The sequence below is a fragment of the Tachysurus vachellii genome, chromosome 19, assembly GCF_030014155.1.
Source record: "Tachysurus vachellii isolate PV-2020 chromosome 19, HZAU_Pvac_v1, whole genome shotgun sequence".
NCBI classification, from domain to species: Eukaryota; Metazoa; Chordata; class Actinopteri; order Siluriformes; family Bagridae; genus Tachysurus; species Tachysurus vachellii.
Window position 1 is genome coordinate 17,181,197 of NC_083478.1, and position 26,172 is coordinate 17,207,368.

The 26,172-nt window shown below is 38.4% G+C and overlaps 2 protein-coding genes across 4 annotated transcripts; one reads left to right on the forward strand and one right to left on the reverse strand.

Annotated features, from left to right (window-relative positions):
- The first annotated feature begins 44 nt into the window (after positions 1-44).
- Positions 45-15,417, forward strand: itih6 (inter-alpha-trypsin inhibitor heavy chain family member 6). Of its 3 annotated transcripts, XM_060895034.1 has the most exons (17): positions 45-1,491; positions 3,006-3,041; positions 4,345-4,499; positions 6,357-6,467; positions 7,346-7,593; positions 7,871-8,040; positions 8,131-8,247; positions 8,342-8,513; positions 8,624-8,901; positions 9,029-10,226; positions 11,639-11,665; positions 11,869-11,886; positions 11,971-12,024; positions 12,205-12,258; positions 12,397-12,510; positions 13,584-13,958; positions 14,741-15,417. In XM_060895034.1, the coding sequence occupies exons 1-17, from the start codon at positions 1,381-1,383 to the stop codon at positions 15,007-15,009; spliced, it is 3,507 nt and encodes a 1,168-aa protein (XP_060751017.1). In that variant the 5' UTR covers positions 45-1,380; the 3' UTR covers positions 15,010-15,417. The 3 variants fall into 3 exon arrangements, with proteins under 3 accessions (XP_060751017.1, XP_060751015.1, XP_060751016.1); XM_060895032.1 differs by lacking the exon at positions 45-1,491 and having other exon boundaries at positions 2,908-3,041; positions 6,357-6,534; positions 11,968-12,024; XM_060895033.1 differs by lacking the exon at positions 45-1,491 and having other exon boundaries at positions 2,908-3,041; positions 6,357-6,534.
- Positions 15,418-15,468: 51 nt separating this feature from the next.
- On the reverse strand, positions 15,469-24,462 carry gdi1 (GDP dissociation inhibitor 1). The gene is made up of 11 exons (XM_060895068.1): positions 24,226-24,462; positions 22,390-22,497; positions 22,102-22,201; positions 21,708-21,842; positions 21,380-21,578; positions 20,319-20,450; positions 19,907-20,006; positions 19,457-19,628; positions 18,704-18,848; positions 17,466-17,520; positions 15,469-17,386 (listed from the first exon to the last, which is right to left on the reverse strand). Exons 1-11 carry the CDS (start codon positions 24,268-24,270, stop codon positions 17,234-17,236), a joined length of 1,344 nt encoding a protein of 447 aa, XP_060751051.1. The 5' UTR covers positions 24,271-24,462; the 3' UTR covers positions 15,469-17,233.
- Positions 24,463-26,172: the final 1,710 nt, after the last annotated feature.

Here is a 26,172-nt window from a genome sequence, read left to right on the forward strand (position 1 = left end):
TTTTTTTTAGACGTAACGTTAAATGACTATGTGTGTGTGTGTGTGTGTGTGAGACAGACAGATAGACCGACAGTGATTGAGTGAGTGAGTGAGTGAATGAGAGGGAGTGTGTGTGTTTGTGTGTGTGAGGGGGTTGGCGTTGGACATCAGGACCTCGGACAGCAACCCAAAAAAAAGCTCATCTCTCATATACACAACTCACAACCTCAACTGTCTGAACACAGCTAACATACAGTTCTATTTCAACGCTGGTCAAAGTCATGTAAATAAATACTCTGTCAAGCTTTAAGTCAAGCTCAAGTAGAAAAGTACTAGTGACTACAAATTATTATAGCATAATACAGAAAGGTCAGTGGATTTTACTTTATCTGTTTGGTGCACACACATTCACACATAGCAGCAGAAGAAGGGGTTTTTGGAAACATGCAGAACTCGATAGATAATGTAAATAATGTTCTAAATGTATCATTGAACATTAAAACATGTCTCTAACGTCATGTCATGATAGGCTAAAAATTCTTTACAATACAATAGATTTTTTTTTCTTCACATGATTCACACTGATTTCAGAAATGTAGCTGGGGTACTTTGAATCAGAATCAGAATCAGATCAGAATCAGAAAGATCTTTATTGCCAAGTATGTGTTCACATACGAGGAATTTGTTCTAGTACAGGAGCTCTACAGTGTAAACAGAATGGCGATGATAAGAAATGAACACATAAATAAAGACAGTTGTATGTACAGTGGAAAAATGTGCAAATTGAAATATATGTGCAAATTGAAATATAAATAAGTATGTGTAAATAATGTAAGATTAGAGTTTGTTCAGATGGATTGCCTGAGGGAAGAAACTGTTCCTATGTCTGGTCGTTCTGGTGCTCATGGCTCTGTAGCGATAAAATTTGGTTTATATAATGGCAAGGAGGCTAAGATTATTTAAAGATTGTTCCAGTATCATAATTTTAATATTTTATTAGAAGAAAGATCTCAGTGGACGGACGTAACTGCAATCAATGCAACAAAAGCAAACAAAAACACACACATCACACAAGGCGGACATTCACGGGTTAACGGTGTGAGGATAATTTGGGGCCTCCAAACGATGGCAGGACTGCGCGAAATTTCCAGCAGAGAGCTGCACTTGAACTTGAGCCAATAAACACCCCCTCTAGTCCTCTATATGTAGCCTTCTCACAGGTACGAGACAACGCGACGCGGTCCTGCTCTCTCTTGCGCACAGACCTGGATGACTTCTGGAAGTACGGGAGGGAAGGATTTACGCATTGAAAACAAGAACTACTTCTGCATCACACAATGCTTTATGTGTGGGTTGCTTAAAGCTGACGGAGGCTGAACAGAGACATTAGATTGATTAAAAATGGTTGTGAACGTGTACGAGATGGTGGTGAGGCTGCTAATGATCGTGGTGTGTTTTGGAGCAGCAGCTGAGTTCAGAACGCGTAAAGACGCACGAGGCGCCACTTTCACGGTGAGAGTGTGTGTGTGTGTGCGCGCGCGCGCGTGTGTTATAAGTGATGATATGAAGTGATATAGAGATGTGATTTCTGTTTAAACAGAATATGTGCAGTTATCCATTGGGTAGTTGTTAAGCCATTAAGCCAACTAAAGTCAAGCCATTTAGTTGCAAAAAATGGATACTTCATAAAAATGATCTTCAAGAATCTTCACTGCCTCTTGGACCGTTCTCTGATAGCAAAACTTATGTTGTAGATTATTTTTTAAATAAAACAACAAGAAGAACAACCAAATCCTAAGTTCTGGCTTTTGTATTTTTTCTGAGAGGGGAGGAAGACAATATATATTAGTTCACTTTTTGTGTTTAGAGTGTAGACAGGATACATATCTTGGTTAGAGCTTTCAACTGACTTTATTTTAATGCAGCTCATTAATACTGTGCAACTTTTTCCTTCATGAACAGCCAAATGTCCCCATAAAGGTCAAATTAATCAGATGTTCTTATCCTTGTGGTGACGTGATTTTCACTAGAAAATACAAATATTAGTCACAGATACAGCTTTACAAAGAAGAAAACTGAACTTGTATCAAGTCAGTCATGTAACCATAAAAGATAATGTGACACTCACGTTAATCTACAGAAAGATCCACCAGTGCGTACCATTGTACATTATCAGCCCAGATGTAGCACACACTGTGTATTTCTCTTTTAGAAATACCTAATCAAGTGATGCATTATAGTCTGTATAATGTCTAAACAAAAGTGAAAGAATGGTAAGTCTGTGATGGCTGTTTGTTTGAACTTTCCTTGATACACAAGGAAATGATGTATGACGTGAGTGATTTTCACAGGCAAAGCATACACTGACTGTTTCCCCCATTTCACTGTTTGTGTTGTATTTTCTGCATCTCCACAGGATGTATGGTAATACACTAACACAGTAATCATCTGTGTGTGAAATTAACATCTAAGAGTTGTCTGTACGGTACTGATATTTACCTCCATTTGCACCTCTTTTATGAATGGCTTTGATTCAGACTATTTTAATACGACGTCGAGCCCTGACCACATCTCACACGTCAGCGTCAGTGTGATGGAGCAAAAGTGAGAAACAAAGTATAGGAGTGCTTTCTAATAGTTTGTTGGTCTCTTAGCTCATTTTTTCCAGTAAAATGCTACATATAAATGGTAATCTTGTACATCATGGGCTCCTGAGGTTGATTGCTTAAATAAAAAAAAATCTATTGTTAAAAAAAATAAACACTTTAGCTTGTAGTCAACTCTCATTGGTTATGCTTGTTTTAGAGTCAGGTAATTCATACTTGTGCCAAACACCAGTCTAAACAAAAAGGCAGCACTATATAATTAGTGTCTATGTGGCATAAACGTTCAAAGAATGGGTTTTTGTACCTGCACCTTTGGCTGCAGTCTCTGACACTCTTAGTAAAGCAATGTAATATTAATACTGAAAATGATTAAAATTAGTCATGATTAATTCTGTAATTTGTGGTATTCTTCTCCTCTAGAGATTAAGACGTCAGAGCAACACAGCTAAACCTGCAGTAAGTACTGGATTTTATAATAAATACAATATTTTATGATTTTTCTCATGAACTTGGAAGGACAATCACTGTGTCTGCCACTGTTTTTCACCATTGGATCAATAATACTGGCACTACTGAAACTATGTTAATCAATATTTTAATAATATGTATGATGTTTAATCCTGCCAAGGATTTTATATGAAATCGTGCAAACTTTTTATAAAAACACAAATGAGTTTAATATTTGATTTTCTCAACTGTGTCACTCCTTACTCATGTATCTGTTATAAATACAGTTCTGAAATATCTGAAATTTAGGAAAAAAGGCCCTACCTGATGTTTCACATCCTTTTTAGCTGACCTCTTGTAAAATCCCAACTCTTCCTCTCACTGGTAGTTAAAACGTTTACACACACACTGAGCTCCATGATCTAAGTCCTCCATGATCACAAGGATGTTTACTCTGGAATTAAGAGAAGTTATGGCTTTTCTTACAAACTGTCTTATAAAGTCTTAATGAATTTCAGTTATTATATAATATTAATTATACTTCTTGTTGTTCATATAGGCTTCTCTTTTTTCTAAATGCAAAAGTCAGATTTATAACATTTCCTAAATATCAGGCTTTGTTTTTTTTCATACCGAATATCTCCAAGAACCACCAACCTCTCCCAATATGGCCATATAACTGATATTGCAGATGACCAGACACAGAAACCCTGCTGGCAAGGATATCTCATTTAGTCCTAAAAATGCTTTGATTAAAACTTTAAGCTTTAAAGGCTGGATGCCTTGACATTCCACTTTAATGACTAGGTCTTGCTCTGAAAAATCATTGTGCTACAGAAACCAGACATACAGGGACCCAATCAGGTTCAACCTTCATATCCTGTAGCTAGATGATCTCAGATAATGATCAATAATTACATGATACCAAAATACAGAATACAGACTCTGTAATACATTATTTTTATATTTTCTGATACCTGGTGTAAAAGTATAGTGTATATGTGCATATCACATAGGAATTAAGGTTTTCCTAATATTTTTATAGGAACCATGGCACTGAAAGCCAGACCAGAGTGGCCTAAACAAGGGCCAAGCACTAACACACACGTATATACACACAAACACACACACACACACACACACACACACACACACACACACACACACACACACACACACACACAGATTGCACAGATATATCATACAGTTTATAGCAAGGATTCTCAACTCCACTGCTGGTGACTCACTGTTCTGCACAGTTTTACTATTATGTGCTCCCTTTCCTAATCTTTGATATCTATGATGCCCTCAGCTGAAGATCACAGATTACCATGTGCGATGCAACATCATCTCCCGCTATGCTCACACCACAGTAGAGAGTACGGTGTGGAACCAGCTCCATTTCACCAAAGAGGCAGCGTTCGAGGTAGACCTTCCTCCCTCAGCCTTCATCTCCAACTTTACCATGTGAGTCCGAAATGGTGCTATTGATTTCTCCATTTTTGCTTTCCTTTTGCTTCAGTACACATCTTAAAAGTATATGTTAAACAATGAAACACTGACCTAGTATCTAAAAAGTAAAGAAAGAAACATTAACATGCAGCCATCCCTTTAATGTAATGCTTCGCATGGGACTCAATATTCCCTGGATGAGATGCCATCCCATCACAGAGCTTCACAAAGCATGGGGAGAACAGGTAAACTCCAAGAAATCAAATGCTCGACCCTGAACGTGTGAGACAAATGTCCTAACCACTAAGCTACCATGCCTCCAGCTGTTAACATATTAGAATGAAAGCATTGCTTTAAACCAGTGATTTGCAAATTGGTGTTTGTAGAAATATAATCATCACATTCTGTTTAGAAAATTTTACTGTGCTTTTAGTACATAAGGTACCTAGTATTTCCCAACATTCTCAAAATAGGTCAACACTGTATGGTTCAAAAACTGTTTAGAATTGCATTCCAACAGATAAAATACAGTTTACTCATAGAGAACTAGCAGATAGTTATTAATAACATGGAAAATCCACAGTCAAGCTGAATTATTTGATCAAATATCTCTCACTCGATCTTCATAACCAGGTATTTGAAGACAGCACAAGAAATACTCTGTGAGAGAAATGAATGGTTTAAAAATTACCCTTAGCTAGAAAGAGGTATAATCCCAAAATAAAACTTCAGAGAAGTTCTGTTTAAGCATCCCCAGGGGAATGAAGACACATTTGTATATGACTAAGAGGCCTGAAAGCCACTTTTCCTTTAAAAAGAATCCACAGAGTAAACTGGATGCCCGCAAATAAGAAAATGGCAGACTGGTTTCTCAAGCAGCCAGGAATTGAGTTTGGGGGTGGAAGTGGTTTACAAATGGGGAAACTTTAGGCAAGATGAATAGTGGGCTTTGTAGCAAGGAGTCAGAGAGCTACCGGAGAAAATGACATGAACTAGCCATGTTTCTCGTCCTCAGCTTGCCTACTGGAGTTTACGAAGGCACATGGCCAAGGAATACACCCTCACATATCATTATTTGTGCACAAACACATTTAGTACACATGCACCAAATACAATTCACCTACACACATGCCCAGGATTGGGACCAGTTATAATGCACTGGTTCGGAAAGCATCCCATATAAATCAGACACGCCTGTATTTGCACACAAAGTTTCACACAGAAAACTATACATACAAGTGTCTTTAGAAAACTGACGTAATGCAGGTCCTAACTGAGAGCTCTGTGTTCATCATCTCACTTTGCCGTAAACAGCTATTCCAGATCTTGCTGGCTCACACAGCACACATACTGTTGCGTCTGTTTTCCGCTAGCCCTTAAACTCCCCTTTCACCATTGCTCTGACTGAAACAAGCCCAGTTTGCTGCTTGCTGCCTATTTATCTTGGTGGGTTTGATGATTTTTATTTAAATATGTTTAGCTAAAAAGGTTTAGCTTTATATTTAGTTTCCTTGCCCCACCTTTAACAGGATACACAGCATGTTTATCTGGACTTGGGGGGGAAGGAATATAGGGGGATTTTGGTATATAAGGTAACGTGAAGTAGGTGTGTAACAAAATGCCACTATCTGTATCTGTATCTGTTTAGTGCTCTCAATATCAGTATCAGTGTTAAATCTGAATTGGGTGTCGCCGAAACCGTAAAAAACCTATAGCCTAATTTAAACCACCCTGATCAGGCAGTTACTAATGATTCTGTGACTGCTTATTAGTAAATAGTTTGCTAATATGCAAAATAAATACCAAAACCTGGGATTTGATATTAGTTTAAACTATTCTTTGTTTTTGCCTTTCTTTCAAATATCTCCTCAGCACATCTAACAGTAAAGTCTATGTGGCCGAAGTGAAGGAGCGAGCTGCTGCCAGGAAGATCTACGATGATGCCAAGAAACACGGGAAAACAACAGGACTTGTTGCCACCAAGTCAGTCCAAAAGTGTATTTGATACCTCCTCCTGGGATTACGCCATGTTTCTTTTGGCATTGACTGAGTGAGCAGACATCCACTTGAAAATGCTATAGGCCATTTTTTAAAAATTTTTGTTAGTGGTAAAGCAGGGGTGTCAAACATACAGCCTACGGACAGAGAAGCATGCAAAAAGTTTTAATCTGGCCCACCAAATAATGTTAATGAGTGTTCTATAGTACCTAGGGTTAGAGTTAGGGATAGGGTTAGCCTTAGGATTAGGATTAGGGTTAGGGTTTGGATGTAGGGTTATCATTCTGTTTACTGGAACTGAATATAAAGATTTAAAAATTTTGTTTCTGTTATTATTTCACCATGGGCCAAAAAAGAGCAATAAACTCAGAAACAAAAAGTCACCTAGAGCAAAATATGCTAATGACTCTGAAATCTTGTAATATGTAAATATTGTTTTGTTAATTCATTAATTAGTTTGCGTTTCACAGTAATTAGGTGAATACTTATGCAATCGTCTATACTGATTTCCTCTACTTCAACATAATAGTTCATCTTCTTTTTATAGTTATTATTATTATTATTATTATTATTATTATTATTGTTGTTGTTGTTGTATTTTTTTTTTCTTTTTTTCTTTTTTTTCTTACTTTTTTCAAGCCCACATTTGAAATTGTATGAAGAGTAATTTGGCCCATTATGTAAAATAAGTTTGACACTCCTGGTTTAAAGCACACAGTCCATAGGTTTTCTTATTAAAGCATTTCACAGAGCTGTATGTGTTTAGTATGTATTATTTTGCATTATTCCTAAACGGGACTATATTAAAAGTGTTGAGTTGTTCAAATTTTATTGTTTTAGTTTTCTGTTCCTTTGGTTTAAAGGGAGCGGGAGATTGAGAAGTTTCGGGTGGCTGTCAGTGTGCCTCCTGGAGTCCTTATGCACTTTTCCCTGATGTACGAAGAGCTACTGACACGACGGCTGGGGCGCTATGAGCTGGTTTTGGGCCTCAGGCCTGGGCAGCCTGTACAGAATCTCTCTGTGGATGTTAATATAGCGGAGCGGACTGGAATCAGCTTCATCAAAGTGTTACCTCTTAGGACCAGTCGTCTGCTCACCAACATTGACCAAGGTGCAAATTAAAGTAACTTTAAATTGTCTGTAATCAAAATAGTTTGGGTCAGAGTTCGGTCTTAAGGCTGTTTTTTATTATATACTGTGTACTCCTAGTTTGCTGTGGTGTCTTTTAGAAGATTCCTTTTAGTAGATCCAATTCTCAGTATCATCTCATTGAGATCAAGGATCCTTTGAGTCTTTATTTTCTGAGCCTTTTATCAATGCAGTTCCTTTAATAATCCTTAATGATTTCCATATGTTGAAGCTCCTAAACTGTTTGCACATGCTTGCAGCTGAGGCTGAAGCGCCCCCCTCCACTCAGGTGGAGCAGAACCTACACTGTACTCACATTCATTACAACCCCAGCCTGCAGCAGCAGAGGAGCGTCTCCCCCAAAGGCATCAATGCAGACTTTGTCCTTCAGTATGACGTAGAGCAAAAAGATCTCATGGGAGACATCCAGGTTATGACACTATCATGTACACACAGAGTGATTCTTGGTGCTTCGCCTATAAGAGGTTTTCACATTTGGTTCCTTTGCTTCTTTTTTCAGGTGCACAACGGCTACTTTGTTCATTACTTTTCCCCACGAGGCTTGCCGGTCGTTTCTAAAGATATCGTCTTCGTCATCGACATAAGCGGTTCAATGATCGGCACAAAGATCAAACAGGTGTCATAAATGTGTCATTTTACCAATTTTGTTTGTTATTTCTATAATTCCTGGCCAGTATCTAGGCATCTTACATGATTTTTTTTATATCCAGACTAAGGCAGCGATATCTACGATCCTGAGTGAACTACGTGAGGGCGACTACTTCAATCTCATCACGTTTTCAGATAAAGTGCAGATATGGAAGAAAGGCCGCACCGTGTCGGCCACGAAGCAGAACGTACAGGATGCACGGGATTTTGTCAAAAAAATCATTGCAGATGGCTGTAGGTGTCTATCAGTGTCCGTACAATTGACATCTTTATGAAGTCATATTTGTCTTAAATATATAGACCAATAATAACATCTTTTTCTCCCTGTAATTTGTCTTCTCAAGGGACAAATATCAATGCGGCTCTTCTCTCAGCAGCACAGCTGATGAACTCCTCCTCTTTGTCTGACGACAGCCACTCGTCTTCACCACGACGAGTTCCCATGATCATCTTTCTGACCGATGGAGAAGCGACAATCGGAGTGACTGCACAAGAGGTCATTCTGCATAATGCTCGAAGTGTGCTAGGTTCGGTTTCTCTGTTTGCCCTGGCATTCGGAGATGATGCAGATTTTCCGTTACTGAAAAGGCTGGCTTTGGAGAACCGTGGGATAGCACGGATGGTATGCAGTCATTAAGTTTTGTTTTTGGCATACAAAGGAACTAGACTGTGTATTTATGAATATTTAGGTATGAGATTACAGACAAATGACCAATAAAATTAACAGATTGCTCTCATACTTTCCTCAGGTTTATGAGGATGCTGATGCTGCCCTACAGTTAAAGGGTTTCTATGATGAGGTAGCAAGTCCACTACTGTCAGATATCCAGCTTTCCTACCTTGACAACCAAGCTTATGACATCACACAGGCTCTTTTCCCCAACTATTTCCAAGGCTCTGAGTTGGTAGTCACTGGGAAGATTAGGCCAGGCATACAGGATCTGAAAGTTTCTCTGACAGCCAGTGGTACAAAGCAGAAGCTGAAGGTAGAGAGTGGGTTTCCACTAGCCAAACGTAAGGTAAATGAGACTTCAGGATCATTGGGTAGTACCAGGGAGCTGCAAGGCATCTCCAACTTTGTGCATCGCCTCTGGGCCTATTACACTATCAAGGAGCTTTTGATGGCTAAACTCAACAGCTCAGATCCATTAGTTCAACGCTTGCTTGCAGAGAAGGCCACCAACCTTTCACTAAAATATAATTTTGTCACCCCAGTCACCTCTTTGGTGGTGGTTAAACCAGATATTGATGAGCCATATCAAACCACTGTCTCTACAACCACGACTACACCCAGTACTACACCCACTACAGCAAATGTGACGACTTCACGTACACAAACATCAAGTATGTCTAATATGACTTCTACTGCCGAGACTTTGCACAAAAAGCAAGGTAAACCTTCAAAGCCCAATAAAGCTTCTTCCACCAAACCCTTTCGTCCAGATTTGCCTCTCCCTGGACATTCAATAAATACTAATTCTCTAGACAAACATGTGGCAGCATCATCAACAAAGAAGACCACAAATGTACCACACATGATATCTAAGACCACCTCTGCATCTTTTTTGAGCAAAGTTTCCACAGTTCCCACCAGCACCATTAGAACTGATGCTCACACTGTCCTCCCACTCGATTCCACCAGCACAGATTCTCCACCTCTCAAAGGTTCAGCGGCACCCAACATGGCTGAAACCACAACACCACCCAGCTCAGAGAAACATCAGGTTTTGCCTCTGGATAAACCCACATTCATATCTGCCACTGCCACTAATGGAACACCTGATGTTCCTGCAGTGCAGCCAGATGTTCAGGAGGTCCCATCATCAAATGCTTCACCTGAAGATCCTGATCAAGAAATAAGCATCTCCACTCTTATAGCTGCCTCCTTTGCCCCTATGCCAGGCATGACAGATGCACCCAATCTGTGGGAAGCTACTGGTATCTTAGGTAAGTTCTAAAATTTCTTTGACATTCCAGTAATGGCTGCATTTTGAGTTATAATGTTTGGTAGTTGTCCTGAAGAGAAAACAATAGAATGTAAAGGCAAACCTTATTCATGAAAGATCATCTACATGGGCTACTGATCCACTGGTCTTGGGTATGCCCAAAAATTGTGGGCATTGGGAATATGAGGCACATTTTACTGATGAGGCACACACATTTCTGATGTATGGGCATTATTTATTAATAACCATAATCTCCTTTCTGAGGGGGCACGGTGGCTTAGTGGTTAGCACGTTCACCTCACACCTCCAGGGTCGGGGTTCGATTCCCGCCTCCACCTTGTGTGTGTGGAGTTTGCATGTTCTCCCCGTCCCTCGGGGGTTTCCTCCGGGTACTCCGGTTTCCTCCCCCGGTCCAAAGACATGCATGGTAGGTTGATTGGCATCTCTGGAAAATTGTCCCTAGTGTGTGATTGTGTGAGTGAATGAGAGTGTGTTTGTGTGCCATGCGATGGGTTGGCACTCCGTCCAGGGTGTATCCTGCGTTGATGCCCAATGACGCCTGAGATAGGCACAGGCTCCCCGTGACCCGAGGTAGTTCGGATAAGCGGTAGAAGATGAATGAATGAATGAATGAATGAATCTCCTTTCCCTGTGCTTAATACCATATATATATTTTAGAATAGAAATAGGTATGTACTTTAAACACTTTGTCTTTGTTTTGGGAATTTTATTAGAGTTAGCTAACTCTCAGTGACACAGCTCACATTCGATTCCCAAACAGGGAACCAACCCAGCCAGGGGCAGCTGCACGACTCAGTGCGTTCTCAGTGCCAGATCCGAGCTTGCTTAAAAATGGGAGGGTTGAGTCAGGAAAGACATCTGGTGTAAAACCTGAACCAAATCAAATATGTGGATCAACTAGCCCACTTGGCCTTAAAATAATGTGGCCCAGGCAACCAGGAGACAAAATGAAACTTGTCACAATGGGCCTCTGTTTCTGTTTTTTTGCAATTTCCATGTTTGACCCTGGCAAATATGACTCTATGGAGCTGAAGGTCAGTGAGCTCTTCCTAGAAAGGCTCTGTGCATTGTATGCTGACATATATCTGTCAAATCAGAGCTTTCAAATGTGAAAAAAATATTTATTAATTTTGAATGTGGTGCTATAAGAAAGCTAAGTCTACTGTTTTATTATTGAAAGTGCTACAGGAATAAAACATTAAACAATGAACAAGGACATGATCTAAACACAGGCACTAGAACAGAATCACTAGACATGTGCAGGATTCATTTGTAATACTTTCTCTTTGCTGAAGTTTACCTCATAGTAAACATGCAAATATATTTATGCATCTTTTGTGCTAACGTGGTATAAGAAATACCGATCCTGAACATTTTTTTTTTGTCTAACAGATGTTTCTACTGCCATCTTGACAAAAGGTAAAGCAAACATGTTTGGTCCTTTGTGTCAGTTTAGACGTCTGACTTGTATTTGTTGCAGTGATTTATCTTTAAGCAGTTGTACTACAATCCTACTGTAAATGATACGTCACTATACAGTATGTAAAAGAATTAGCTAGTGAATGATTGGTTGTAACATATAAAAACAAAATTATATACAATATTCTTTATCACTTGTACAGATGCTGATGATGCCAAAGGTATGTAACTTGATTGATATACATACAGTTATTTTTTCCCCACTGGCACAGTTCAAATTAACGCCACTTTATTCCATTCAGTAGAGTATGATGTCTCGTATGAGTATGACACCGACTACATCGTCCATTACGATTCTTGTAAGTCTGAAAGCACACTGCATGAACAGTATAATCGCCTCATGCAATAAGGCACTGAACTATTTCTCAGTCGTTTATAACACGATCTGTTTCATATACTACCATCTTCTTTATATAATACATTGCGTCTCATGCAGTCATGAATATTTCATTCCCTATTTCTTTTTTCTTCTTTTCCAGCCTCGCCAGACGACACAGATATCATAAGTTCTGTGGGAATCTTCTCCTCCTCAGGTAAGAATCTTATTTTTCACTGTATCACGATAAAACATGTCTGTGCTGAAGAAACGTTTATGGATGGATGGATTTTAATACTGTTTTGAGGATTATACTAAAGTTCCTTTTTATAAACATTTGGTTGTTTTTTTAAAGTGGATGGAGACCCTCATTTTGTTGTCATGCTCCCGAAGACAAATGAAAATCTGTGTTTTACTGTTGATGGTGAGGCCAATGATGTGTTGTGTCTTCTGGAGGACCCAGTCAGAGGTAAATATAACAGTATTATTATTATCATTATTATTACAATCACACTATTGGGTGTCCGCTTGGTTCCTCTCTTCACCACCATTGTCTCTGGCTTTCTTGTGGAGGATAAATGTAAATTAAATTTATAAACCATTATATTAATATAAATCATTTTTTATTTGGAATTTTTATATTTTTGTAAGGCTGCTTTGAAACAATGTTGTCGGAACTTAGAGCCAGTCTCCAGGTCGACATATCGCAGGGTGATTTGTACTTCTATACTTTCAGCCAAATATCAACTATTTTAATTTTTAATTAAACTTACTTTACTGATAGCACTAACATTAATACAAATAGAACAATGAGAATCTGGATGAGAATGAGCAAACTTATTTATTGTGGTCAATCAGCCACAATAAATCATTAATCTCTTAGAGAATTGTTGGTTGATTGACCACAATAAATAAGTTTGCTCATTCTCATCCAAGTCTGAGGAGTTTTCTCATTGTTCTATTTGTATTAATGTTAGTGCTATCAGTAAAGTAAGTTTAATTAAAAATTTTAAATAGTTGATATTTGGCTGAAAGTATAGAAGTACAAATCACCCTGGCTTTGTTGAAAGCACTATACAGGTGAAATTAAATTGAATTGACAATAGACACAAGTCGGCTGCAAAGTTTATATAATTCTCTCGTTCTGAAACGTTTTTGTTTCTATAGTAACAACTTTCACAGAGATTTGTATAACGGCTCAATATAAACAGAATTAAAAACATTATTTTATTCCTTACTCGATTCTCATGATCTGTTCATAACTTTTCGTTTGCCCTGGCCACAATCTTGTATTATATAATAATACAGTTTAAGCATTTCAATTAATTATCTAAATTATAAGGAAATATAAATATTTAAAATTATTAAACTAGTCTTCGGGTACATAAAATGTGTGCACCAAATCTTTGTTGATTTGTTGTTGTAATCTCAGGTCAGCCTGATCCTAATGTGATTGCAGAAAAACAAGTATATGTATATATTTTTTACAAATGATCTCTCATTAATTATTACTTTTATTGTTTTATTCCCACCGCCCTGCAGGCATTACAGTGAACGGCCATTTGATGTCGGCGCCTCCTAAGACTGGAATCGAGGACCGCACTCGTACCTTCTTCAACAAGATAACGGTCAGAATTTCAAAAGGCGGCATCAGGATCACCTTCACAATAGACTCAGTGGAAGTGAAGGGAGAAGGGAGTGAAACTCTGTCTAGCAGAGAGAAGGGATCTGTGACGCTCCCAGGCTTGAAGATTGTGCTAGATGGACAGCGGGGTTGTTGGATTGACCTCGGAAAAGGCGTCGTGTTCCTGATTCTGATCCATCCATATAGTCACCCCACATATTTCCAGATGGAGCATCTAGGATTCTATGTGGCCGATGGCGAGGGGTTGTCTTCATTAACGCAAGGTCTACTCGGTATGTAGCGTACAATTCTCTTTTACGCATGGCGTACAAATCATTAATCACTTACTTACTGTATATGTGAGAACAAATCCATCCAATGCAAGCAAATAGCTGCACATTTAAGGGTTGAGTCATGAACTCACCACAATTTAGTGCTTCTGCCTCCTTGCTCCAGATCTTTGGTTTGATCCTGAGCTCAGTTTACTGTCTGTTATGTACATTCTGTCCACAACCATGTGGGTTTCCTCTGGGATCTCTGGATTCCTCCTGGCTTCCCAAAACCTGTAGGTATATAGGTTATATTTATTTATTAAAGGGACTTCCAGGGTGTATTTGCTCCTTATGCCTAGTTTCTCCTGGACAGTCTCTGTCTTCACCACGACCGCACCAGGGTCAAGAACTTGCATAGTTACATAGAAATAAACTTAATTGAAAAGCTAGCATAGAAATGATTATAGTATTATGCGGCATAGTCAATATCATATAAGGGAAGTGGTAGTTCTGTGATTATTGTGTTGGACCATTGATCAGAAGGTTGCGAGTTTGAATGCCTGGGCCACAAGCTGCCACCCCTGGGCCCCTAAGCAAGGCCCTTACCCCTTGATTGCTCAGCTGTACAAATGAGATAAATGTAAGTCGCTCTGGAGAAGGGCGTCTGCCAAATGTCATGAATATAAATATTATCAGCAACCAATAGGATTACTGTAGGTCTACACTGGAAAGGATATCATGCTAACACAGCGTAATAGTACAGCTCTGAACCTGAGAACATCCTCTTCCTCTTCTTCATCCAGGCCAGTTCCAACACAGCACCATGGAGGTGGTGAGGATAACATACAAACACGATGCCATGTTCCACCACGGGCAGCTCAGCAACAACAGCACTCTGGCCTTGGGATTACTCAAGAAAGGAGACAAACAAATCCCCGTCACTTTACAGGACAAGGCTTTGAAGGACACATTAAATAAGCGCCACTTGGCCCAGTGCTGGGTGGTGCCCAAGGTGGAAGTGGAGAGGCTCCTGGAGCAGCCTTATGACAGCTACGTGGTGGATGATCTTTAAATGCCATGTGGCTACATTTCAAGCTCATGTCTACTGGCAGGACCATATGAAAAATACTGGACACTGCAGTGCAACAGTGGCATATTTACTCATTACCTATTTAACATTTAAGCATAGTGTACAGCATGGAAAAGTGACACCGGGGAAAGTTTGGATGTCTGTAGAGAAAATATGACGAGTTGCTTAAAAGGCTGAAGAATCAATCAGGTGTGAAATTAAACGCACTCAAGATGAGAAGCTACAGTTCGTCAATCAATAATTATATCAAAGTCACTAAGAACTGCATTACTGGTATTGCCTTTGTTACAGAAGTATAGATTACATTTCAAAACAAGGATTTTTATGTTTTTGTGGAGTAACATATACCGTATGTGTACAAAATAATCCATTAAATGTGTATTTTTGGAAGAGTGGCACTGGTTTTATTTCCCTCCACGTAAAAAAAAACGAAGGCAGACATTTTTAATTTTCATCATTTTATTCACATTTGAATTTGTTTTATCTTTCATTGCACAAGACTGCTCAAACACTTGTGATAAAGTCACATCTTAGTCATCAACTTGTTTCACGTTCATTATGCCAGTGTTAAGTGTTTAGTTCCATGAAACACACACAGGAAAATAAATAAAGTGCAAAATAATATTTCAACAGCTACTAGAGTTCAACAGACAAACAAACAAACAAAAGATAGTAGGTCAATTTCAATAAAAGCTACGTTCACCAGTAAGATTAATGCAATTTGATCCAGTTTCCAATGTTAGTTTTTTTTTGTTGGTCAGTTATTAATACACAAAGAGGAAAGAAGATGAAATTGTACCAGTGTGTGTGCTTATAGTAGCATAGTATTCGAACAGCATCACTGTGACACGTGAGATGAGATACCCACCAAAAACCATATGGGGAAGTGGGGTAAACAAAACAAAAAACTGGAATGAACCCTCTGTGGGATTTGGTCATTTATAAATAACACAAGGAAAAGTCTGAAAGTCCTGTTCCTTGTGTAATTTTAAAAATGCTTCCATAACATGAAGGTTAAGTGTTTATAAAGTGTTAAATAGTGAAGTATAAATCATTACTGTGACTGAGGAAGAATCACTCCAGCACAATTTCTATCAAAATTAACACAAAGAAAGAAGAGAAAGAAGACAACACACCCACACAAACACTCACACACACACACACACACACACACACACACAAACAAACTCCAAGTTCTTAGACCAGGGTCCAGCCTAGTTGAACAAACCAGAACACCTAGAAGATATACAAGTGTCAAACCACAACGGGGCAGGATATTTATTAAAGGTAAGATTCACATTACCGATGATTCATATACAAACTGATCCTGTTGTAGATCCTGAACACGGCGTCTACTCAGGCAACGGAAAAATTACGTTCATGGCTTTTAAACTCCCAATTCCTTACTGCATATGCGGTCTCATACCCATCCGTTGACCAAGTGTTGAATAAGCAGAGGTGAAAGATGCATGCATGCGTACTGACAGTATACATTAAAGACTAAATCTTTGTTATCGTTGAGGTCAGCGTCCTTTTGTTATGACGTTTCATGGGTGTGCAAAATCATCAGGGTACAGCCTTGTCGATAACACACACACACACACACGCACGCAAACACATTCGTTCAGCGAGCAGAAGGCTTTTAAATGCCATTCTTCTGTGTGTGTTCGTTTAACAATCGTCTTTTTAAAACGGTTCGGGAACTAAAAGTACTTGCAGTGTCTACAGTGATTTTACAAATCTTCTTGTTCCTAGTGTTAATGGAGTTTGTAAAGACACAAGGGCTGCTTCGAAAGGCATCGTTCATAAACCGAAACAACTACCAAATAAATAAGGCTCGGATATGTTTCACTTCGACAAGAGAGAAGCTCGGAAATGACGCATACCGCGTTCACGGAAAAATGTAAGACCGCTTTGTGAAGGATGAGCCGGGGGAACGTGAGCGTAAGAGCTTTGTGCCTGTGTGCTAAAATGTACAGAATTTAAAAAAAAAAAAAAGAGCTGAGAGAGTGAGGAAGAACAAGGAGTAAGACAAGTAGAAGGAAAATTCAGAACAGCTGAACTACATCCACAGCCTGGTTTGTTTGCTACAATCCTGCTTAACTGATACCAGCTACAAATCTCAATCCCAAACCCCTCGAATCCATCCCACTCACAGCTGCCCTCATCTACTGCCTTCTCCTCCTCTCCATCTCATCTCTCTCCCTCACTGCTCTTCCTCCCCGAAGACGTCGTTCTGTTTGCGCTTCATGTTCTCGAAGTCGAAGTCGCTGCCGGTCATACGCTTGTAGATGTCCTTGATGTCGTTGCAGGTTGTCTCAAAGTGAGTGGTGGCATCGTAAGACCGTGACGCGAAAACCTGCAAGATATAACAAAGGTTAAACATGGGTTTAATTACTCGGGTAAGGGTTTGAAAGTATAAATACGTGAGCACTCACCTGGCTTTCTGACCCATCATCTGTCGGTTCGTACATGTCACTGATAGCCACGAACCTATAGAATAACAACAGGATGATAAACAACAACAACAACATCAAATATTACTAATAATAGCTGTAAAAGCTTTGTTTATAAAATATTGTGATATAATAATAATCCACAATGAACTATTGTGCAACTTTAAAATAATTTCGACATAAAGAATAAAACAGGAATGGAAATATTCCTTATAGTAATTAGCAGCACTACCAGCAGTTACACCTTACAAATGACATTTAATTTCCTATTAGAATTTTTATATACTGTATATATATATATATGTGTGTGTGTGTGTGTGTGTGTGTGTGTGTGTGTTGTGTATTTACCTGTAATACAGTAACAAGTAATAAATAATGAAAGTTATGTGAATCTCTCTCTTTCTCTCTCCCCCCTCCCTCTCTCTCTCTCCCTCCCTCCCTCTCTCTCCCTCCCTCTCTCTCTCAGCATGGCCACTGGTGCGCTTTGGGGGTATTATAAACCACAAGCACTGCAATAGTGTGAGAGTTGATCAGATAACCAAGAACACTACTATGTGACACTGGGTGGTTTTGTATACAGCATAAATGCGCTGGACAAAGCGGTGATTAACCTCCCAGATGGAACGTCTGCACAATATTTAGTCCTGTCACTCACACCACACAGTGGTCATAGTGCTATTGGGGAACGTTTTTAAGCTCTGTTGGAATAACAGAATTTTAGTGCTTGAAGGTAAATGCTTTAAATTTAAAATGCTTATGAAGAAGTACTTGGGGCATCTCAGAGAAAAGAAATCACGGTGGTTTGATATCACTATTTATTTTGACAATATAAACATTTGTATGAAGAAAAACGAACCGTTTTGATTTATTTATTTTTGGGGGGGAAATTTTTTTCTAGGAAAATTTCGCTCCTAGTGTGCTAGGTAAAAAAAAAAAAAAGAAAAAGAAAAGAAATATTAATAAAAAACTATAAATTACAAAAAATACAATGCTGAACACAAGCATCCCAAAACAGGTTTATTGTATTTCTAGAATTGTCTATATTTGTTATAGAAAATATAGAAATACTAGATATAAATATAGAATGTACTTTTTTGTCCAAACACCCTGAAAAACCCTTAAACTCTTCCTCCTTTATATAAATTAAAGCCACAGTTTGTGATGTGCCTTCATTTAGAAAAGAATTTCATAAGAATTGAGTGAGTATGCAGAAGACGTACTTTTGGTCAATGGGCTCCAGCAGCTCGAGTGCTGGTTCGATCTCGGCTTCAGGCTCGGCGGTTTCCACAGTGGTGCTCACGATAGCGATGTACTTGCCCTGGGCCGCCACGTTATGGGCGTAGGAGATCATGCACACGTAGATATCTGCGATCATAACAACAATGGTGCATTCTGTCACAGTACATAACATTCAAAATACTAATATTATTAAGCTGTGACAAGCATGATAATGTAAGCACCACCACCCTCTAGTGGTGTTACTGTGTAATTACAACATAGAAAATTAAAGATATTATCTCTGTAGCTTGTACACTAGCTTGTAATCTTGCATTAGCTTGAGATACCGTAGCTCAGGTGTATTTTTATATTATAACGATACAGCAATGCTTGAAGAAGTTTTCTTCTTGATTACTGACCATTACAAAGTGCTGAAACTTTAGACTCCTTACATAAATTTTCCCATCACAAAAGTCTCCCCTGTTAAGCGAAGAGTCGCTTTTCATTCTTACATGTAACATGCTTTTGTTCGTATATAAATAGACCTCCAAACAAGTCCCTTTGAATGAGTTGTTACTATGGAAACAAGCCAGAAAACATTAACCGGCACCTTCCGACCAATCAGAATCAAGGATACAGCAACACTGTGCTGTACCTTAACATTTTTTTTATGATATTAAGAATGAATTTACTATAAATGTTAATAAAATAGAATAAATAGGTCAAAGCCAGGCAGGTGTTTGTTTAGCACTGACCTGACTTGCGGTTCACTTGGTTCTGCGGAATGATGATCTGACACGAGTTGGCATCGTTAGTGTTCTTTATGGGATGGCTGAGGATGCAGATGACCCGAATCACCTGGCCTGCTTTGCGCATGCGGTCCGGGATGTAACTGGGGTCACAGATCAGCTGCTTGCATCGTGCGACCTGAGAGGAAAAAGACAAACGATTGACTTCACCTCCATAAAGACGGCAAATTTTATTCACATTAACCTTTACCTGAAAACGTAGAACAGCATACATTTTCAGTTGCCTCACCTTTTACTGTACTGTAAATGTCACAGCTAAAGCGTAAATATCGGCACCCTCTGAGACATTGTACAGTAAACTGGAAATCGTCAGGTTTCCAAAGAGTTTTTCACTTATCCAGAAAACATATTTTATTCAGCAATTAGATAACTAAGTAAACGTAAACCGATGATTACCTCTCCTTCAGATTTTACTCCAATGACATGGCCGCCCTCCATGACAATCTCGTCCACTGGCTTGTTAAGCATGTAGGTTCCTCCATAAATAGCACTTAGTCTGGTAACACAAACACAGAACAATGAAATGGATACTATACCTTTGTGCCTAAGAATGCTGTTCTAAACATAAAGACTGCCACGCGCATCCAGGACATCGTTTTGATACTAGTTTTATCGTTTCTTACTATTTGAAAATGGATGAAACAGATGTAGAAAATTAATTCTTTCTAACTCCCCTAACTAGTGTCACACAGCAGAGGTTCCCTTTTCAGTCTAGTTCCTCTTCAGGTTACTTCCTCGTGTTGTCTAAGGAAGTGTTTTTGTGTGTGGTGGAAAATCACTAATCTCAGGAACCATGTGCTGTTCTCACCTGGCAAAGCCCTGTGGCAGTTCCCCCAAGCCGTACAACGGATACAGGTAAGGGCTCTTCCCGTAACGGGCCAACGATTCGCTGTACAACTTGATGCGATTAATAGTCTCCAGGCATGGCTGCTCAAGGTAACTGTGAAGAGAAAATCCAAAAGAAAATCCTGATAAATACGATATATATGAGGTAGAATGTTAAAACGATGCACTGGTGCGAGATAGTTCTAACAAATATCAACAAAATATTGGCAAAATATTAAACTAATTGATTTTCAATAACAAGCAGTTAGTTTAATATTTTGGCACTTTTTTTGCGTCTTAATACAATGCAACTGCAAAGGTTGTAACAATCATTTAGCTTCTATCTGCCAACCAATCATCATCCAGGATAAACCTAAACATTGATGGCCAATCACAGGATCTGACGTAAGTCGGTATTGGGGTTCTCCTCCAAGTCAGACAACAAAGAAAACTTTAATTCTAAGTGTTTCACGATTACTCAGTGAAATGACTCAAATACTCATTCTGAGTCTTTTCCCTTTTCTGTTCTTTGCTGGAGGGCTAATGTTATTCCCACCGATTTAACCTCAGATAAAAGAACGGTGTAGTTTTCATAGCTTGGCCATGTCACAACAGCGCAACATCAGACTATAAACTAGTTCAATGGGGTGAGAGTTCAAATCCTAGGACCACCAAGCTGCCACTGCTGAGATCATGATCAAGGCCCCGAACTGCTGTTATATAAAAGTTGTTCTGGATAAAGGCTTAAAATATCTTAATTCCAAAAATACTTCTGTTCACGTTCTTCTTATCCATTTTAAAAGCTCTGTAATAATGATGATTAATAATAATAATAATAATAATAATAATAATAGTAGTAATAATAATAGTAATAATAATAATAATAATAATAGTAATAATAATAATAATAATAATACTAATAATAATAAGATTAATAATAATAATAATAATAATAATAATAATAATAATAATAATAATAATAATAAGATTAATAATAATAATAATAATAGTAGTAATAATAACTGTCCTAAAACCAGTTCATACTCGTCTGTTCTGTAGAGAGCCAAGGCGTGTCCGGTGAAATCAACAACATCCTGGCCCAAGTCAAACTTCTTATACACCTCTCCCATTGTTGTCTGCTTGGGATCGACGCCCTCAAAAGTCTTCGGGTCATTCTCATCAAAGTTGGCCACGAAAACCAGGAATTTCCGGAAACGTCTCTTCTCAAACATTCCCATTAGATCTGAGGGAAGCGGATGACACAACAGTGCGCATGGGTGCCGGAGTTTAATCAGGGGTTGCTACATGACATGACATGACATTTATATCCAGTGAAAACTTCACAGAAGTCAGTGTGGAAAATGGAACCTACTGGATGCCAATGCTTCAGTCTCTGTCGAAGGGACTTTGTAGATCTTTCCCCCTTTATATACAAAGCTTCCTTCCACCACTTTGAAGTCCAAATATCTGGTCACCTCAGTGTACAACAGCATCTTAACCAACTGCCCTGCAGTTAACACATTTCAACACTGTTTTAACAAACCTGAACATATATAGAAGTGTAAGGGCTTAAACACAACAAGGCATGCTGTTATCGGAAAATTGTCAGTAAATAGGTGGTCAATAGCCGGCCATGTGTGAAGATAATCTAAACCTTCTGATTGATCAGATTCAAGAAATCCTCAGCGCTGTAATAATAATTCTAATGTGTGAGTTACGTTTTGAATACAATTATGTTAGACAGTTTAAAATGGCTGCTTTGTTACCATTAGCCATGAGAAATTTAGGGATGAGGTCGACGTTCCAGTCTCGTCCCCGACCCATTGACTCCGGAGGGCTATCTGGGAGCTCAAATCGCTTATAAAGCTGTGAGAGGTAAATTAAAAAGAAAGAAAGAAAGATGGTCAGTTCACTTTGCGGCAACTGAAATACTATGCTAATAATAATGACAATCGTGCTTTTTTTAATACTTAATATGTGTGATTAGCTTGAATGAAAACAGCTTGGGACTGGAGATTTAGTAGGCCGAGCGGATGGTAAACGTGTATCCTCACCTCCTCCAGAGGGGTGATGGAGGAACTTTCACCCCCATAATATGGGTTCCGATCCATGTGCAAAACTTTCTTTCCGTTCACCGACATGATCCCGGAGAGAATGCATTCCTAAAGAAAACAAGTAGTAGTACTATTGTTATTAGCACTGGAATTAATACCGTTTAGGATTACAATCGCTATGACAGCTTTAATGACTGCAACTTCCACAAACCTGTTGATAGCTTCAAATATAAATAAATAAATAAATAAATAGATAGATAGACCTCGGATTCAAATCAGACTGAATTTCCTGGTTACATAATTGCACTGTTTTACAATATAGTACACAGTTATAGAAGAAAAATTCATTATACTCGCTGATAAAGATGGGTTCCCTTTTGAGTGTGCTTTCCAGGTTTTTTTTCTCATAACTTCTCAGGGACTTTTTCCTTCCCACCTCTTCGTCACCTCTGCCTTTGCTCATTAGGGATAAATTTAGCAACTTTATATTTATATCCTGAATGGATATATTTGTGTATAAAGCTGTATTGGCCATTGTAAAACGTTCTTTAAATAAAATTTAATTCTTCTTCATCTTCTTCTTCTTCTTCTTATTATTATTATTATTATATTGTAGTACACATGCAAAATTGTTTAACAGTCAAATATGGTCGAATCATTAACATATGAATATACTTTAATTAATAACATTTTTCTAAAAATAATAGGAGGATAAATTAATATTATATTAACATTAGTATATTAATATTTCTGGAAAGCTACTTTGAGATGTTCATTGTTCAAAGCACTATATACATACAACATAAAAATTTGCTGAATTATAAACAAACAAACCAACAAAAATCCTCCATGATTATAATTTAAATTTTTTTTTTTGCACTTTTAATTCATTTGAACTCCATTCATTATCTTATCAAGGTGAAAGGCTTAAGGCCTACGTTCTAATTCGCGCATTGCATTCTGGGATGCAGCTCCACCCAGTTCATCTTCATTACACACAGAGCTCAACGAATTCACTTGGTGGTTTTTTTTTGTGTTTGTTTTTTCTTTGCATTTATTGACCTGTATAACAATCGATTTTGATACCGAATACAGAATAATGCTTTTCTAAATGTCTCATACACGTGTTTTATTTATTTATTTAGGAAAAGTACATAATGGCTGAATCCCAAATGGCTCCACACTCCCTTCATGTGTGAAGTGCACTTGCTCGGAGACGAAATAATGCAAACCATCAAATATAATAAGCAACATTTTTATATATATATTTTAATTTTTTCTGTTTTGACACCTGATGCCCACAATTCAGAAGATTCCTTCATTTATTTAAAAAAAAATCTCAAATTCTAATAGCTGCACAAGAATGCATTACATAAGCGAAACCAATATGCACTACTTTATAAACACGTATAAAATAAACATATGTAAAGAAATGCCTGGTCACGCCTTTATCACCGAATCCCACCGCCTACAATGATTGAGCGTTAATTTTTTCCCCATCCGCATTCTGACAAATCCCGCCTCCTGTCTTACGATTGGTTACTAACCAACTTCTACAAACGGTCTGCTGATGTCGGTCAATAGGAATCCAGGAACGTCGAAATTATATCCAATCACTGCCTAGGAGGCGGGATTTGTCCGAATATGGGTGTGGAATAAAATAAGGCTGGTCCTGAGGATGCGTCAGCAGCAATAGGCCTTATTGATTATCGCGCAGCATCGATTAAAAAAGCTTTTCTCATCATATCTTATATAAACCTACAATTTAGGTGTAAGGTCCTGCAAAAAAAGCACAACCCTGACATTATGATGTATATGCATATATAAAGTACTCACTGTGAGTCCGGTCCCCAGGACGATCACATCATATTCCTCATCCATGTTGTATTACAATTTAGTTATTAGTCCTTCGACAATTTTTAACAGGTGTCAAAATAAAGCAGCTTCCTTAGTTCAGCCTTAGTAGCCGTAAAACTGATGTTTTGCTGAGATCAGTGTGCGTGTTACAACGTGTTTATCACTGTAGTACAGCGCGAGCGCAGAGCACCAGCAAAGATGGCCCTGACTACAGGGACCGACTTGTGTGTTTATGATCCATCCGCGTCGTGATATAGTCCGCAGTTCCGCTTTTTTGTGATCAGCGCGCGACATTTATGAATGAAGAATGACTTTTAGTCGTTTATTAAATCTAGTTTTTACATTGCAATAGTACATGTTATGCACCAATACACATTGGCACGTTAATTTATTGCTAACCCACAGATGGGCAGGGTGCATCAGGCTCACGCATAATAAGGCGTAAAAGGGATGTGTCCTTCCGCCATCTGCCTTGCTGGAAAACTCTTCCTTTTGTAACATGATTTCTACAAATTACAACACACAAACCTGTTGCTCTTTTTTCATTTATTTTTTATATTTTTTTTATCATATTTTGTTTTGTATATAATATTCACCCTCTTTTGTCAATTCATTATTTAATAAATAATATATAATATAATAATCATCTATAAAATGCAAAAGATTCTACACTTTGTGACCTTAATCAGTCTCTTGTGTCGCCTGTCAACGTATATTAGTTTAATTTTGGATATCTGTGTTATGATTACACATTGTCATGGTCAAAAGAAAAGCAACCTTTCATTATTACAATTGTGATGGATACCTATCCTGGTACTCTGTTCATCGAGCTCCATATCCAACCACATCCTGAAGACAGATGGATGGATGGATGGAGGAATGACTAAATAAATGAATGACTGAATGGGGGACATGGTAGCTTAGTGGTTAAGGTGTTGGACTACAGTTGGGCTAAGTGTAAATAAATGTGTTGATATGTGTGTGCACACAATGTGATGGATACCTATCCTGGTAGCCTGTTCATCGAGCTTCAGATCCAACCACACCCTGAAGACAAATAGATGGATGGAAGGATGGATGGATGGATGGATGGATAGATGGATGGATGAATGACTGAATGAATGAATGTCTGATTGGGGGACGTGGTAGCTTAGTGGTTAAGGTGGACTACAGTTGGACTAAGTGTAAATTTGTCTGTATTTTGTACTAAATTTGTCGATATTTGTGTGCACACAATGTGTTGGATACCTATCCTGGTACCCTGTTCATTGAGCTCCAGATCCAACCACACCCTGAAGACAGATAGATAGATGAATGAATGAATGAATGAATGAATGAATGAATGAATGAATGAATGAATGAATGAATGAATGGGGGATGTGGTAGCCTAGTGGTTAAGGCGTTAGACTACTGCTCAGAAGGTCATGAGTTCAAATCCCAGGTCTACCAGGCTGCCACTGCTGGGCCCCTGAATAAGGCCCTTAACCCTCAGTTGTATAAATGGAAATAAATTGTAAGTAACTCTGGATAAGGGGGTCTGCTAAATGAGTGAATGAATTGATTTACAGTAAACTTTATGATAACCTTCATTCTGTGATTGCATTTTAATGCACCTGGGTTACTCAGGACACCCCTGAACCCAGACCTATTTATCTGACATGGCCCTGGTTCATGACCCAGTACATTATTACATTATTACAACTGTTAAAACAGTGTCTGGGAAGGTTTCCTCTGGGTTATCTGGTTTTAGATAGATTGACAGATTTAGATTTAGATACACCTAAATTGAGGTTAAGTGTAAATAAATGTGTCAATATGTGTGTGCGCGCATTGTGATGGATACCTATCCTGGTACCCTGTTCATCTGGATGAATTGATGGATGGATGGATGAATGGATGGATGAATGAATGAATGAATGGATGGAT

What these genes read in the sequence shown, in the direction of transcription:
- itih6 (XM_060895034.1), top strand. Translation starts at nt 1,381, where the DNA reads ATGGTTGTGAACGTGTACGAGATGGTGGTGAGGCTGCTAATGATCGTG. An exon ending in GCAACACAGCTAAACCTGCA is followed by an intron (nt 3,042 to 4,344) that starts GTAAGTACTGGA and finishes TGATGCCCTCAG; the next exon opens with CTGAAGATCACAGATTACCA. An exon ending in ACAGGACTTGTTGCCACCAA is followed by an intron (nt 6,468 to 7,345) that starts GTCAGTCCAAAA and finishes TTTGGTTTAAAG; the next exon opens with GGAGCGGGAGATTGAGAAGT.
- gdi1 (XM_060895068.1), bottom strand. Translation starts at nt 24,270, where the DNA reads ATGGATGAGGAATATGATGTGATCGTCCTGGGGACCGGACTCACA. An exon ending in CTGCCACAGGGCTTTGCCAG is followed by an intron (nt 20,007 to 20,318) that starts GTGAGAACAGCA and finishes TTGTGTTACCAG; the next exon opens with ACTAAGTGCTATTTATGGAG. An exon ending in GAGTAAAATCTGAAGGAGAG is followed by an intron (nt 19,629 to 19,906) that starts GTAATCATCGGT and finishes TTTTCCTCTCAG; the next exon opens with GTCGCACGATGCAAGCAGCT.